Raw genomic sequence first — 15,806 nt, 5'->3', positions numbered from 1 at the left:
TTCCTTCTTGACTGCATGTGTCACCATCAATCAATCTGTCTCTGGAGGCGATAAAGAAATATTGGAGATCTTGGGCGAAGGGGAAGTGGATATGGTCACTTTGTACAAAGTTTCAACAAATCCAACCCTCCCTCCCTCCCTCCCTTTATTCCTTCAAAGGCAACCAACAAATATCACTGAATCCTCCAGTATGTAACAATTTATATTTTAGGACAATCCGTTTCCCCCCCTTTATTCCAGTACTTCTGGACAGAGAGCCAGTCTACCTAATAGAAATGTTATGGAGGGAGATCTTCTTGGATCCCCACCGGTAGAGAGGTCATTCTGTTTTTTTATGCTTCCTATGACACCAAACATAAATAGTAACTTGACTGTGCATGAATCTCTCCTGGCCTATGATCTGTCATTTGGCATGGTATCATGGCTACATTGAGGACTCATCCACACGTCTGTTTGTCCCATGATTTCTAGTCATGGGTCCAATAAGCTCTGTTTCTTTTTTTTTTTTTTTTTTGTCCCGCACTTTTCCCTGGCAAAACCCGCTGTTTCCCTCCTAGTAAGCAAAAGTGACCCACATGCCAAAAAACTAGCATGGTGGCCTTGGCGCACCCAGCAAGCCACTTTGGCTGTGCCGTTGTAGAATTCAGTAGCACTTTCAATTAACCGATTCCCCAAAACTAGAGGACTTCATTTGCTCTGTCCGAATAAGCATGTTGTAGCTGGGCATACTGTCAATCTATTTCCTGAAATAATTTAAGTAAGAGTCTTGTAAGTGGGTGGAGTTTCGGGGACGACAACATTGCATTTATTGAATGTAGTGCTCACATACACATAGCACAACATACGTTACACACACTCACGCATGCTCTGTAGCACAAGTGTTCTAACTGCTAGGTGGCCTGTTTAGGAGTCTGAAAGGAGGAGGCAGGAGTGGAGCTGTGGTTTCAGCAGCATCATGCTGCTCAAGGTGAATGAGGAGTCCTTGCCGCTCATTTTGTCCCAAAAGGGCCTGTCTTCTGCCCAGGCTTTTGCACTCTTCCCTAGGGGATCAGTTGCTCACGCCCCCTTCTTTGACACACTTCATCACAGGTTGCCAGCACATGGTCAGAGAGTCCCATAACATCAGTGATGCGATACAGGGGCGAATCTACTAGGAAATTAATGAAGCTTAACCTTCAGTGCCCTTAATCCCAGAAGCACTGGGGTTAAAAATCTTGCTTTAAAAAGTGCATCCTGCATGTATATAACATTTCCTTAATTTCCCCTAATTTTCATTCCCCCCCCCCCCATCGTAGAATAGTTGGAAGGGACCACAAGGATCATCTAGTCTAACCTCCTGCAATGCAGGAATATTTCATCACCTATGGGACTCAAAGCCATGATACTGAGACTAAGAGCCTCATGCTCTACCAGCTGAGCTGATACTCAAAAACGATAAAGCATAGGAAAATTTTGTTCACACCAGTGACTTTGACACGTGAGTACAGCACTTTCAATCAAAATGTGAGATGTAACTAAAACAAAACTGGTGATCTGTCATGGAACAAAGCCACTGAAGTAGTTAGCGGTGGTTACCTAGACTTTGTTGCTGATTGCAAAGGGACCCCCCATATCAGTTCAAGCTTCAGGGCTCCCAAAATGTAGGTGCACCACTAATCTTGGCGTGTTATTTTGGACTGAGGTCACACATACAGGAGCTTGACTCCTGTTTCTTACAGTTGAGAGGAGATGAGGCCTTTCAGACTTGGGCATCTTCAGCCAGTTTTGTTGTGTTGGAATACCAAACATGATGAACTAACACTGCCTGTTGCTTCTTTCCTAGTAGTAGAGCAAACTTTTCTAAGCCAAGCAGCATTCATTCCTCGCTCATTTACCATTGATCCATATTACATTGAGGATATTAAAGACTAATATACTTTGAGAAGACTAAAGGTACAATGTTGTAGGATTATAATAGCAGTTTATAAAGAAAAGATGGTGTTTATACTTTAAAAGTTTGAGCGGAAAGCATTGGAGGCTTTGTGCAAGGGAAAGAACATACATGAAAACATACCCCATAAACACACACTTAACTTATTTAAAGGTGTCTTATGTCCTGGTAAGTAGTGCAGTAAGTAAGATATTAATGTCCCTGTAGAAAGATAAAGTATTATAATTATTTTGCCCACCCTCTCTTTGTTACCAGTTCTTTTCTTGACTTTATTTATCCCACCTCTTGAGCTTTAGAAAAGTTAGAAAGACATAACTGTCTCTTGTGCTTACGTAGTGTTATGTGTATATAGCATATTTGTATTACTGTATCTGAACAGAAATCGTCCTTGCAGTCCTTTGGAGATCTGTACTGGCTAGCCATGCATGATCTTCAATGTATAGAACCCCTTCCATATTGCTTCACATGTAATGTTAAGTCAAGACATGGTGTAGCATGATTGAGCAAATGTGCAAATTCCTGGAGCGAAGATTGTGACTTCATCTCTTGTCACTGCACCTCAGTTCCTCAGACTTCCCTCCTGCAAAAGTTCATTCAGGCACCAGGCACTGGATTCTGCCCTGTATCTTACATTTTGAAGACTGATGCAAATAATTCATTCGGCTTCTGTGCAGTTGCCTTATGCTCCTTTAGCACACCTATGGATTCCTTATCATCCAAGGGTCTGATCACCTCCCTAGACATTCTCCTGCTAATGTATTTAAAGAACTTAATGCTGTTGGTGCTGCGTTTTGTTTTTTGTTTAGCAATGTTCTCAAATTCTTTTTTTTAGCATCCCCTGCCCCTGTCATTGCTGCCAACATGCACCATAAACACTGCCTCCTCTCCAGGCTATCTGGGTGGCGAGCAACATCAGCTACCTTTGCGCTCAGCAGACAATTTACCCTGTGTCTATCACACACCCTCCTAAGTTCCTACTCCCACGATTCCTCCACCCCCTGGAGAAGGATCCTCAGATCAGAGGATAGCCCCCCCCACCCCATGGTCTTTTCTAAGTGAATGCTTCCCTCTTCTTCTGAGCAATGCTTTCCTCCCTGACAGTAGGGGAGCTATCATCCTCAGAGTGGGACACAACTATAACATCCCTGAAGGCCTCATCCACCAGTCTCTTTGCCTCTTAGCTTTTCCAGTCTGGCAACAAGTGTTCCCAGAGAGCCTGGGGCTCATTGCACCTTGGGCACACACACAGTCATAGATATAACAGACAGTGGAAGACAATCTGGGCCAGGTTGAATGTTAAACTAGGCAAAACAAGGGCTTAGCCCCAAGTAGTGCAATAGCAGCAGCGGGACTGGGGAGGAATGCAATGCCTGCAATCTTTGCTGCAGGAGCCCACCTCTTTGCTCACTTGTGCTAAGCCATGTCTTGACAAAGTATTACGTGTGAATTGGGCCTGTGTTTTCTTGGTTTGGTTCACAGATCTTCCCCCTAACAACTTGCTTTGCTCCTGACCTAGGATATGCCATTGTGAAGGAGATGATGAGAGCCCTCTAATCACTCCCTGTCACTGCACAGGGAGCCTTAATTTCGTGCATCAGGCTTGCCTGCAGCAGTGGATCAAGAGCTCAGACACCCGCTGCTGTGAACTCTGCAAATATGAATTTATCATGGAGACCAAATTGAAACCTTTAAGAAAAGTAGGTGCAATGAATTGCTTTCAGTCGTGTAAATTGTAGATTTCCTCATTACCTCAAAGGGCCACTTCACAAACATTTAAGCAGCACACATTACAGGTATCTGAAGTAGTTTCCTTTGTTCAAGTGAAAATAGCGGAGAGCTGTGAGGTATCTATGCTGGGGTCGGGAGGGGTCACAGCCAGAGAGCGTCCATGCGGCTTTGAAAGATGTGCTGCTCCCTGTGCAAGGAAATATGTTTGAGGTGTTGCTGAGACTGAGTGTACACCCAAACGCTGCATGCGATTGCATGTTGTTGGTGAGAGGTGCCATTGTGTGTGAGGGGAGGGGAGGAAGGAAGGAAGGAGGGAAACCTGAAGGGGTCTGAGAGTAGTTTCATTGAAGTGTGCATGAGAAAGGTGCTCCTGTTGTGGGGATGGAGTGAGAGAGGGGCTGTCACTGCTTCTGCAAAAGGAACTGCTTTTGCATGTGCAGCAGCACTGGTGGGCATGCCAGAGGTGTGTGCTTGTGTATAAGCATGAGAGAGACTCTTTGACCTGTTGCGCAGGCTGCATCTCTGCTGTCTGGGAGAGAGGGGTGTGTGCGTTGCTGTCTTGGCTAGAGGTCTCCCCTCAGGGCAATATAGAAAAAAACAGCCATGGGTTATGAACAGTGAACCATTGCACAGGCTATTAAGGTAATGAAAAACAAGAATGATGCAACCCTTGTGGGATTGATGTAAATATTATATTGGCAATGACCTTAAAACACTATTTGATAAGGTTGGTATAATAGGTTAGAGTCACAGGAAATAGCTCTTTTGTTGGGTTTTATTATTTTATCATTCTTTATTAAATTTATATACCACCTTTCATCCAAGGATCACAGGGCAGTTTACAGTATAAAAGCAAAAATATGTGACATAATATCAAACAAAACAATAACCCCCATTGTAGCATAAAAGACCATAGATGGTTTAATTAGCCAGAGGGCTGGGGGAAGAGGATAGTTTCTGTCTGGCGCGTAAAGATACGTAACGAAGGCACCAGGCGAGCCCCCCTGGGGAGAGCATCCCACAAGCAGGGAACCACCCTAGAAAAGGCCCATTCTCATGTTGCCACCCTTCGGATCTCTCACAGAAGGTGCACACAAAGAAGGGGCTTAGATGATGACCTCAGTGTCTTTGTCAGTTCATATGGCGAGAGATGGTCCTGGAGGTATTGCGCTCCTGAGCCATTTCATGCCACCAAATTCTGCACCAGCTGAAGTTTCTAAAGAATCTTCAGAGGCAGCCCTGCATAGCATGGTTAAGCACTAGCTGAGGTCCACTGCCCAGCAGAGGGGCCTTTGTAATCTCCTATTTCTTCTCCTTCCCTCCCTTTCTCAAACTGTGGCGGGAGGGAGAAGTGTGGGGAGGAGAAGGCCTTTCCTACCTATACCATGCCCCTTCCTAGACAGAAACTAATATGTGTGCATTCTTTAGTGCAAGACACCAGAGAGAGGGCAGCTGCTGTTGGCCATACAGGGAAAACTCTGTGGTCACTCCAGTGCGAGAAAATGTGGCCATAAAATGTATCCGTCAGGAACAGCTTTCTGAACATTTAACTTGACCTAGTGGAGCAACTTCATAATATTTTCAACATAGCTGAGGTCGTTAAATAAGTGATGGAGAGAAAAATCTGGACTGATATGTTTATGGTACCAAATAATTCTGAGTTGGCCTGTCAAGGATGTGGATAGTAAGTAATGTGCCCTGGCTAGAGGGTGTCCATAAGCTGCTCAGATCACCTGCTAAGCAGGGAACAGCACTTTTAAAGTGAAATAAAAATTAGTTTCTGTCTCCAGTAAATACAACTTGCCTCTTCTGCTGTGTTCTGATATTCTTTTTATGATCTCACCACTTGTTCTGCTTTCTGGATTTCTTCCTAGTGGGAGAAGCTGCAGATGACAGCCAGTGAGCGAAGGAAGATCATGTGCTCTGTGACTTTCCATGTAATTGCTATCACTTGTGTGGTGTGGTCTCTCTATGTCCTCATCGACCGAACTGCTGAAGAGATTAAACAGGGGGAGTCCACCGGTATGTTACTTTGCTTTTTTCAACAGAAAACGGGCAGACAAAAAATACTTGCCTGTTTTCTCCAAGGGAATGTTATAGCAACATAAAAGGCAATGGAACCTTGACATTTATGTCTTTATGCTCTTTGCTAATCTGATTATACCTCTGCTTTATGTGCCATCATACAGAACATATGTGGAGGTAAAAAGTATTGCAGGGGAATTAAAAAGCAAAGTGGCTTATGCTCTTTGCAAAAAAACCCAACAAAACATTTTGGACTAAGACCTGTGGTCAGTTGGTACAGTCGACCACCATTTCGTGTGGGAGTTCTGTTCTCGGCCCCCGTGCACATTGGTGAAGCATGTATTAGTGTGCCCTGTTACGCCCTTTTAGTGACGTGTTGAGTGATGTTTCCAGGTCACTGCTGGGTTTGGCACGATGCCTGTGTGCAATCACGTCTTTTGGATGCGGGTTAATTAGTCATTCCCTGTGTGGGGCAAGGAAGCCATGACAGCTTTGGAGAAGGAAGATAAGCAGCGCTCTTCTCCATTTCTGATCATGGCAATGTGCAAGCTGTGATAATGAGACAGAAATTGGGGAACTGGAGCCTTTCTCTTAGCACATATTGCCATATTTTACTTGCTTAATCTTCCATTATGTCACCTCTTTCTGTATTTCTGTACGGAACACGGATGCTTGCCTGTTCTTCTTCATTGTGCTATTTCTTCATCCCTTTTCTTTGTCTTTCTTACATAAAATCCAAAATCCCATTCTTGCATCACATTCTTATTGTACGCCTTCATGTACTCCCTTCCTTCCTTGACTCTCACAGATTTTATTAGCCACTCGTCCTCCTTTTTGTTTATCTGCTGGTTCCTATACCTAAAATGGGGATAAACCTAAAAATCATTTCTTCTGCAAAGGCTTTTTCTAGGCCAGCATCAGTTCACCTGTTGAATCCCCTTACTTTGCACTTGTAAGCATTCACATTGGTTATTTTTCAGGGCTGTACGTATTCTACAAATGCTGCAAAAAGTATAGGACTTCAGATGAAAAATAGAAAGTCTCAAGTAGTGCGAGCCAGCATGGTGAGGTGATGAATCCCAGTTTGAATTCCCACTCAGTGTGAAGGCCATTCTCATGGACACAGCACCCCCTTGACCAACAAGGCTTTGTGGAGGAGTGGAGTCACTCACTGCTCTATCCACAGCCTGGCCACACATGGAGACCAGGCAGGAAAGTGGGCAAGGCCGGCAGGTGCCTGTGCCTCTAATGGAGCAATCAGGCAAGGCAGCAGCAGGGCCAACACACCCTTGGAGAGCTTTCTGCTTCATGGCGCTTCCACCTGCCTTCATGTTTGGTGGGTGGAAGGAGGAGCCCCATGCCAGGTGGGACGCTGCCATCATTTTACAGATGCCAGCTGACCGCAGACCCTTGGAGCTGGGCAGAGGGATGCTATCTCCCAATCCACACACCTCTAAGCCATCTAAGCCTGGTGCAAAGTTCTTAGGAGAAAAGATAATACACAGTTCCTCTCAGCTGCTTAGTCATAGTCTGGTAAAAATGTCATAAGAAGAAGAGTTTGGATTTGATATCCCGCTTTATCAATACCCGAAGGAGTCTCAAAGCGGCTAACATTCTCCTTTCCTTTCCTCCCCCACAACAAACACTCTGTGAGGTGAGTGGGGCTGAGAGACTTCAGAGAAGTGTGACTGGCCCAAGGTCACCCAGCAGCTGCATGTGGAGGAGCGGGGAATCAAACCCGGTTCACCAGATTATGAATCTACCGCTCTTAACCACTACATCACACTGGCTCCAATATTAGAGATGCCTGCCTTCTGTACATTTTCCCTTAGGAGAGCTGGAAATGCGAGTGGGGATTGAACTGGAGTTTGAATGCAGAGTATTCTGAAAATGTGTAAGAATTCCTATTTCAGATGTAATACCTGACCATAACTTAACTGTAGTTTGTTGAGCTTCTAATTTGTTGCTGGCTTATTTTGCTGAGCACTGATTTCTTCTCTGGAAAAGTAAGAAAGGTATTTTGAAATCTCCAGGCTTGCCCCTTACTCCCAGAGGAGCCAAAGGCAGCTTTCACCCTGGACCCCTCTGTACTTCTATACTCCCAGGCAGGTCTTTGTTGGGCTCCTAAAAGCCCACTACATAGCGCTTACAAGACTTTCTGTTGCTGTTTTTCTTTTTTCTCTTTCCTCTGTCCTCTTCCTCACCTCTACCTGTCACTTCTGAAAGGGCCTGCTGACTCCCCCTCTTGCCCTGTTACTGGCCTTTGAACTTTGTGGCTGGTCTGGGCCACCAAAGGAGGGAAAGGGCCATGGCATTCCTGCTATTTGGCTCTGTGAGCAGCTGCTTTGCCCCACTCCCATCCTGCCAACCCCCACACCTCTTGGAATGGAGCTGTGGAGCCACTATTCAGTGGAAGTGCACACTGTTAATGGATCTGCTTGCGGTTGTTCACACCTAGATGTGAACCTGTATCTTACATGTGTGCTCACCAAAGTACAACTTGGAGTATCTTTAATTAGGAGGTGATTTTGTAGTTATAGTGGTACCTCTGGTTAAGTACTTAATTCGTTCCGGAGGTCCATTCTTAACCTGAAACTGTTCTTAACCTGAAGCACCACTTTAGCTAATAGGGCCTCCTGCTGCTGCTGTGCTGCCGGAGCATGATTTCTGTTCTCATCCTGAAGCAAAGTTCTTAACCCGAGGTATTATTTCTGGGTTAGTGGAGTCTGTAACCTGAAGCGTATGTAACCCGAGGTACCACTGTATTGTATTATGCTACTACCCATTTTAAAATGCCAGTATTGTTCTGCTTAAGGTAAAGGTAAAGGTACCCCTGCCCGTACGGGCCAGTCTTGACAGACTCTAGGGTTGTGCGCCCATCTCACTTAAGAGGCCAGGGGCCAGCGCTGTCCGGAGACGCTTCGGGGTCACATGGCCAGCGTGATATCACTGCTCTGGCGAGCCAGAGCCGCACACGGAACGCCGTTTACCTTCCCGCTAGTAAGCGGTCCCTATTTATCTACTTGCACCTGGGGGTGCTTTCGAACTGCTAGGTTGGCAGGCGCTGGGACCGAGCAACGGGAGCGCACCCCGCCGCGGGGATTCAAACCGCCGACCTTTCGATCGGCAAGCCCTAGGCGCTGAGGCTTTTACCCACTGTTCTGCTTACTGGCCAGAATTAGAAAAGAACCAACAAAAGTCAATATAAATGAATATATAATATAGAATCTACACAAATGGCAGACAGTGAGAATAATGGCTTTAGGGCTTGAAGACCTAATAGATAAAAAAAATGTTTGGTTGTACAAATAGACAGGCTACCCAAACTCTTATTGCCCAGACCATTAGTTTAAACAGTTCCTATAACAGAGACAGCAATAGATGGAGGCAGATTTTGTCTTTTATGAGTTACTGTGGAAGCCGAAATGCACCATGGCTGGATTGGGGGAGATGCTTGGCATATGACTGCTTTGGATAGCACAAGGGTTGAAATGACAAGAGATGATGAGATTAGGAAGGGAGGAATAAGAGAGAAGCAAGATGTTAATAATTACCGATCACGGGAAGGACAAAGAGAAATGGTTTCCTGCACTTCACCATCTCCCGTCGTTTGCAACATAGCATAAGCAGCTCACCACAGCTGCATGACTCATCTGTGCTTTGTGGCCATTTGACAAAGTTCAGGCTCAAAGAAAAATGTCTGATGCTACAAGCAGTTTCTCCTCTACTGCAGGAATCGTCAGTGTAGTGCCTTCCAGATGTTGGTGGACTCCATCTTCCCTGACCACCGGCCATGCTGGACGGGACTGATGGGAGTTTGAGTCCAGCAACAACTAGAGAGCACAACGTTGGATATAAAAGCCACTAAGACACAGTTCCATAGGACCGGGGGCACTTAGGAGTTTGTTCAGTCTCCCCCAAATTCTGAATCTGAAGTGTTTCATACAAATTCCTAAAGAAGCAACACATCAGGGTGGATATTTTAAGATTAATTGATGTCAGCCATAGAATCTCAGATTTGTGGTAAATGAGAGCACTGTGATGCCAGTTCAGAACCTGGAGCACCCAAGAATTCAGCTGGACATTTCATCTTACTTCATGCATTTATTCAAAATCCTTTATTAGGCATAGCACACCACACATTATCAAACAAACATCATATACAGACTGTATAAAATACAGGCTCAGCGAACACAATTTATCTCAGACCTATTCTTAACTCCAAGAAATAAATCTATGCACATAGATAATATAATACAGCACAGCAACATCACCTACCATTAAGAACCACTAAGTCTCTTTATCATGGCCCATTCTTTCTTCATGGACAGCACTTAAAAATTCAGCCACTATTAAAGTAATCTGATCATCGCTGTCCGCCAGCAGGTCCTGAACAGTTGGTTGTGTAAAATACTGTCTATTAAATTTTAGGGCCTCAAATAATTGTCTTCTGGCATAACTGCCAAAATCACAGGAAAAGAATATATGCTCTAGAGTATCGGGTTCCTGTTTTCTGCATTTGCAGAGACGCTCTGATTCTGGGATAGCTAAGTATCTTCCTCTCACTACCACCGAGGGAAACATGTTAAATCTGGCCAACATAAACAGCCTACACGATTCATGTTTCTTCAGATTTGTCATGTATCCCTTTTGGAAATCTCTACACAAAGAGATGCATTTGTCAGAAGAGAAGACGGGGAAATTATAGTTCCGATCAGTCTGGTGTTGACATTTTGTTCGCATGTGGTCCTTGGAGAGCATCCTATTGCCTTACTGACTGCAGATCATAAACACAGCCAACATTTCAGTACTAGTGTCTAGCACACTAAAGGAATCAGTGATGTGATGACTGGATCAGAGGCTCTCTGAAGGGTTCAGCCTTGCAACACACTGATGGATTGTAATTACTCCAGATGTGAATCCTCTGGCTCTGGGGCCCGTATGTTAGGCCAAGCAGCAAAGGGTGTATGGAACAGTCAGGAAGTGAGCAAAAGTATAAATTGACTGAGCAATCAAGCTGGTGCTGAGATCATGTCTAAGCCATAACAAGGGTCTTTGTGTGCACACATATATGTAGACCATACTTCGGTGAAGGTATTTGTCGACGATGTCCAGTCGTATTCCCTCCACCAAAAAGCCAGCAAAACCTTCAACTGGACAGAAAGGCATTTGGCTCTGTGACAGCAGGTGCATCTAATGGTAGATTGACTGAGCGTCTGGACTAGTCCTTTACCCACAGATTATGCAGTGCTTCAGAAAACCAGTGAGGCATCTGTTTGCAATGCAAGCAAACTGACAGATAGGGAGATTCATGTCAAGGTACCAGCATCCCAAAGAAGAGGACGTAAACATCCTGGAAAAACAATGCCCAATGGGACTTGTGTATGATTTTTCAAGGTGTTGAATTAACTCAAACTAGCAGCAGAGATCATTCTGATTATGCATCAGTAGTCAAGGAGCCTGTGGTTCCTAAATCTGGTAGAAATTGTTGGAGGAAAGCAAATCCATTTCCTTCTCTTAAATTCGTAGGTAGTGCATGTGTTACTTTAAACCAGCAGAGGCCACTGTATTGTACAGCAATCTAGTCAGCGCTTGCATGTCGTCTTTGTTTAAGTTTACTCCACTCCTAACAGCTGAGCCAGTTTGTTTGTTCTTCTCTCCAGACAAGATGCATGCAACTTTCTTGCATTTCCACTCATCCTGCATGAATAAAGCCTTTGAACTTTAATTCACACAAGCTGCAAGAGAAATAACAGTCAGGACACATTGCAATCTACTGGAAAGGGTGGATTTGCTTTCACAAGGACTAGTCCTCTTTCTTCAACTCTAAATATGTCTTGTCTGCGTAGAGCAGTGTTTCTCAACCTGTGGGTCCCCAGATGTTGTTGGACTACAACTCCCATCATTCCTAGCCAGCATTACCAGTGGTCAGGGATGATGGGAGTTGTAGTCCAACAACATCTGGGGACCCACAGGTTGAGAACCGCTGGCACAGAGGCTGAAAATATCTGACTGCAGTAACTTGGATAATCACACAGTTTTTGAAGCCCTCTTTGCTTTGAGGAAAAAAATTGGTGGGAACACCTGGAAGGCCTTTGTATAGTGGTACACTTTGAAAAACAAAGCTTAAGGCCTTGAGAAGTCTTGTTAATCTTAAGAGATTTTAGAGGATTAGTCTGGTCTAGCTGGATGGTAGCATCTCCAGTCAGAGGAGTCGAAAGTGGAAGATGACCCTGCCTCTGGTTGGCGTGAGAGGCAGATGCAAAGCATAAGAAGGAACACCTTCCTTGCTCTCCCAATAGCAGGATATTTATGGTAATGAAAATTCCTGTTGCCACTGCCTCTTTTGTTTGTACTCGCCTGATACCCCACAAGCCTTTGTAGCAGTCCAAGACTGGTGCTGCCTTCCCACATCACCAGTTCATTTACCATTGGCTGGCAGCAGAAACAACAGAAGATGCAACCACTGCTGCCAAACACACTTCCAAAACTTCCCTCAGTTCTTGCGCACTCCACTCCACAGAGGCCTGCTGCCATTTCCCAGAATACTTTCTTCCCAGTTCTCTGGAACAAAATAATACCTTGCTACAAGATACCTGTCCGCGTCTCCATAAAGTTTTTAGAAAATGGTCTAGAAGCCCCAAAAGGTGCCTTACCTGTGGTGAACGGATTCGTGAAACTTCTCTGCTGGAAACCCAGATACCTAGCATATGAGGGAAATCTCTACAGTGACTGTACTGTTCCCACTAGTTCCCAGCCTGCAAGCACCACCACTTCATCATCTTTTGCTCCCTGCCCAGAGAGGTTGAGATGATTCTGCAGAAGAATGTCCTCCTTCATCTCGCAGATGATGTGGAAGATGCAACAGGCCACGGTCACGTCAGCAGCTAAATCTTCCTTGATGTCCGCTAAAGACACTCTTCACAAGCAGGCTGGCCCAGCTTTTACAGCAGTTGTACTGTAGTTCTTTTTATGGCTATCCTTGGAGTAATAATAATAATAATAATAATAATAATAATAATTATTATTATTATTATTATTTATTTATACCCCGCCCTCCCCAACCAAGGCTGGGCTCAGGGCAGCTAACAAGCAATAATAAAAACAAGTTGAATAATTACAACTTAAAAACAAAATTAAAATACAACATTAAAACATTGAAACATTAAAATATTAAAATGTAGCCTCATCGCAGGAGGAGAAAGGAAAAGAAAAAAGAAAGAGGGGGAGGGAATCAAATTGGCTCCAAGCCAAAGGCCAGGCGGAACAACTCTGTCTTACAGGCCCTGCGGAAAGAAATCAGATCCTGCAGGGCCCTGGTCTCATGAGGCAGAGCGTTCCACCAGGCTGGGGCCAGAGTTGAAAAGGCCCTGGCTCTGGTTGAAGCCAATCTAACTTCCTTAGGGCCCGGGACCTCTAGGGTGTTGCTATTTATGGACCTTAAGGTCCTCCGTGGGGCATACTGGGAGAGGGGGTCCCGTAGGTATGAGGGTCCTAGGCCGTGAAGGGCTTTCAAGGTCAAAAGCAGCACCTTAAATCTGACCCTGTACTCCACCGGGAGCCAGTGCAGCTGGAAAAGCACTGGGTGAATATGCTCCCATGGCAATGACCCCGTGAGGAGCCTCGCTGCAGCATTCTGCACCCGCTGGAGTTTCTGGGACAGCTTCAAGGGCAGCCCCGCGTAGAGCGAATTACAGTAGTCAAGCCTGGAGGTGACCGTCGCATGGATCACTGTGGCCGGGTCGGGGAGGGAAAAGTAGAGTAGAGTCTGGCAAAAGGATGAGTGGCTTCTGGTTTGCAATAATGAGTTGTTACCAAGAGGCTCAGTTCAGCTGGCCCTCTGACCACCAGCTTGGATGGCTTTATAAAAGGATTAGACAAATGCATGGAGGAAAAGGCTATCAATGATGGTTAGTCATGTGACTGTGTAATGCCTTGAATCTGAAATGCAGCAAATCTTAACTCTGGTCAGTTGCAACAAACTGATTTCAAACTATAATTTATGAGATTAGCTTGATTCATGTAATTATGATTAACGCTTAAAGTTTGAAATAAATGCTAAGTGCTAAACTGTCTGATTCCTTCAACTTTGCTCAGCAGCAGATAGTGCAACAAATGTGGTCTCATTGCACATGCAAAGAGGAAGTGAATCTTGGCACAATCTGCCTTCATTAAGAAGAGACTACTTCTTGTTACCTGTATTTTTCATGGGTCTTTTTATTTATTTTTAGAATTCTATTAGTATTTAATTACTTTTTAATTATTATCTTTTCTATTTTTTGTACTTGTGTACTTTATTTTGCATTTTTGCATTTTACAATGTATTAACAACAAAAAATAAATCTAAACAAATTCTTCCTACATTTTCTTCAACTTCCCTCCCCTCTCTCTGCAGTTCCTTATTTTATATCATTTTCTTACTGCATAACCAATTCAAACCTGTTCGCAAATTTATTCTTTATGTTCCCTTTTAAATATTTCTTGCTGCACGTGTTTATGTCAATCCTGCTAACATTTTTAATTGCTTAAAGTTGGTCTTCATATATCCAGCATACTTTCCCCATTCCGTTAAAAAAATGTCTCTCATCCTGATCTATGATTCTTCCGGTAACTTTTGCCATCTCTGCGTATCCCATCAGTTTTACTTGTCAATTGTCTTTCATTGGAACTGCTTCTTTCCATCTTTGGGTATATACCATTCGGACAGCTGGAGTAGCATACATAAATATATATTTTTCCTGTTCTTTGGGTGCCTCTCTACCGATTACACCTAAAAGGAAAGCTTCTGGTTTTTTAACAAAAGTTATTTTCAACATTTCTTTCCAACTCTTTATAAATCATTTCCCAGAAGACTTTTGCTATGTTACATGGCCACCACATTTGAAAAAAGTGCCTTCCTTCTCTTGACACTTCCAGCAGGTATTTGATTCCGCCTTATACATTTTAACTGGCTTACTAGGGCTGGCCTAGGCCCCTTTGGGAGAAGGGTGTGATATATGTTTTGTTGCTCTTTAGAAATAGCAGAAGCTGAGTGAATTTATGCCAAATGTGTGTATATATATATATACAATTTTCTTTATCAGTTTTAATGCAGTTTCTCTTACGTGTTTGCACAATGTTTTTAGATCTTACAATACATCTGTTCCCATAGTCTAGAGAACCTTGAATTTAAACATTTTGGTGGGTTATATCTTTTGTTAACAGAGGCTCACTATGCCAGCACATTAAACTTCCTCTTATCTTCTTTCCTTTAGGTATTCTAGAGTGGCCATTTTGGACTAAACTAGTAGTGGTAGCTATTGGTTTCACTGGAGGAATTTTGTTCATGTATGTTCAGTGCAAAGTCTACATACAGCTTTGGAAAAGACTTAAGGCTTACAACCGTGTTATATATGTTCAGAACTGTCCAGAAACAAGCAAAAAGAACATATTTGAAAAACCCGTGCTTATTGAACCAAATCTTGAAAATACAGATATGCTTGCGAGTCATCATGCAGAAATGAGCAGTTTACATTATACAGAGCCTGAAGACTCCAGGGCAAACATTCTTCATATCTAGCATATTTCCCTCCATGAAGATCTGCACCAGCATTGTTTACCCTGCTCAGCAGCTCAAAATCAGCAAAGGTTGAGCTGGTGCAGCTTTTTTTCTTTTGCACTTAATAAACACATTACCAGGGTTGCAAATCTCAAGCTGACCTGAAAGAAATACAGGATTGATTGCAAGATTTGTAAATGAGGTGGAATGTCCTTGTCCTCTGTAAAGAATTGTCAGTTTTTGGAGCCTACTTCCCCCGTCCCCCCCAAAAAACCATCCTCCGCTATTCCAGGGCCATGTAAGAACTGATGAAGCAACCATTACTGCGTGAAACAACCAAAAGCGACCTCTAGGAGCTAAAGCATGCCATCTTTATCCATAAATGATGTCTAAATGCTTCCCAGCTATATAAAAAGAGAAACCTCCTTGCAAGGGATGGACAGACCCATTACAGACTACTCGGGGATGCAACTAAGTCTATCCCTTCCTTTAAAATCTCTGTTCGAAAAATAAAAGTACTTAAAAAGCTGTCTGAGGGCTCCAGCTTCAAATCTGTACCCCCAAAAAGCCCTTTTGCAAAACTCC

General features: G+C 43.9%; 1 protein-coding gene across 5 annotated transcripts in view; it reads left to right on the top strand.

Annotated features, from left to right (window-relative positions):
* The window catches only part of LOC114601081 (uncharacterized), a 32,776-nt gene extending 17,025 nt beyond the window's left edge, over positions 1-15,751 (top strand). For 3 of the 5 annotated variants that reach the window (XM_028738118.2, XM_077933447.1, XM_077933446.1), the window contains exons 6-8: positions 3,447-3,627; positions 5,533-5,680; positions 14,938-15,751. In XM_028738118.2, the coding sequence (XP_028593951.2) occupies positions 3,447-3,627; positions 5,533-5,680; positions 14,938-15,242 (634 nt within the window). In that variant the 3' untranslated portion in view covers positions 15,243-15,751. Of the gene's footprint in view, positions 1-3,446; positions 3,628-5,532; positions 5,681-14,531; positions 14,603-14,937 lie in introns of all 5 variants that reach the window. The other 2 variants (XM_028738122.2, XM_028738121.2) reach the window with 2 other exon arrangements.
* The last annotated feature ends 55 nt before the right edge of the window (positions 15,752-15,806 follow it).

The sequence above is a fragment of the Podarcis muralis genome, chromosome 8 (assembly GCF_964188315.1).
Source record: "Podarcis muralis chromosome 8, rPodMur119.hap1.1, whole genome shotgun sequence".
Taxonomy (NCBI): Eukaryota; Metazoa; Chordata; class Lepidosauria; order Squamata; family Lacertidae; genus Podarcis; species Podarcis muralis.
This window is presented reverse-complemented; position numbering and strand designations above follow the sequence as displayed.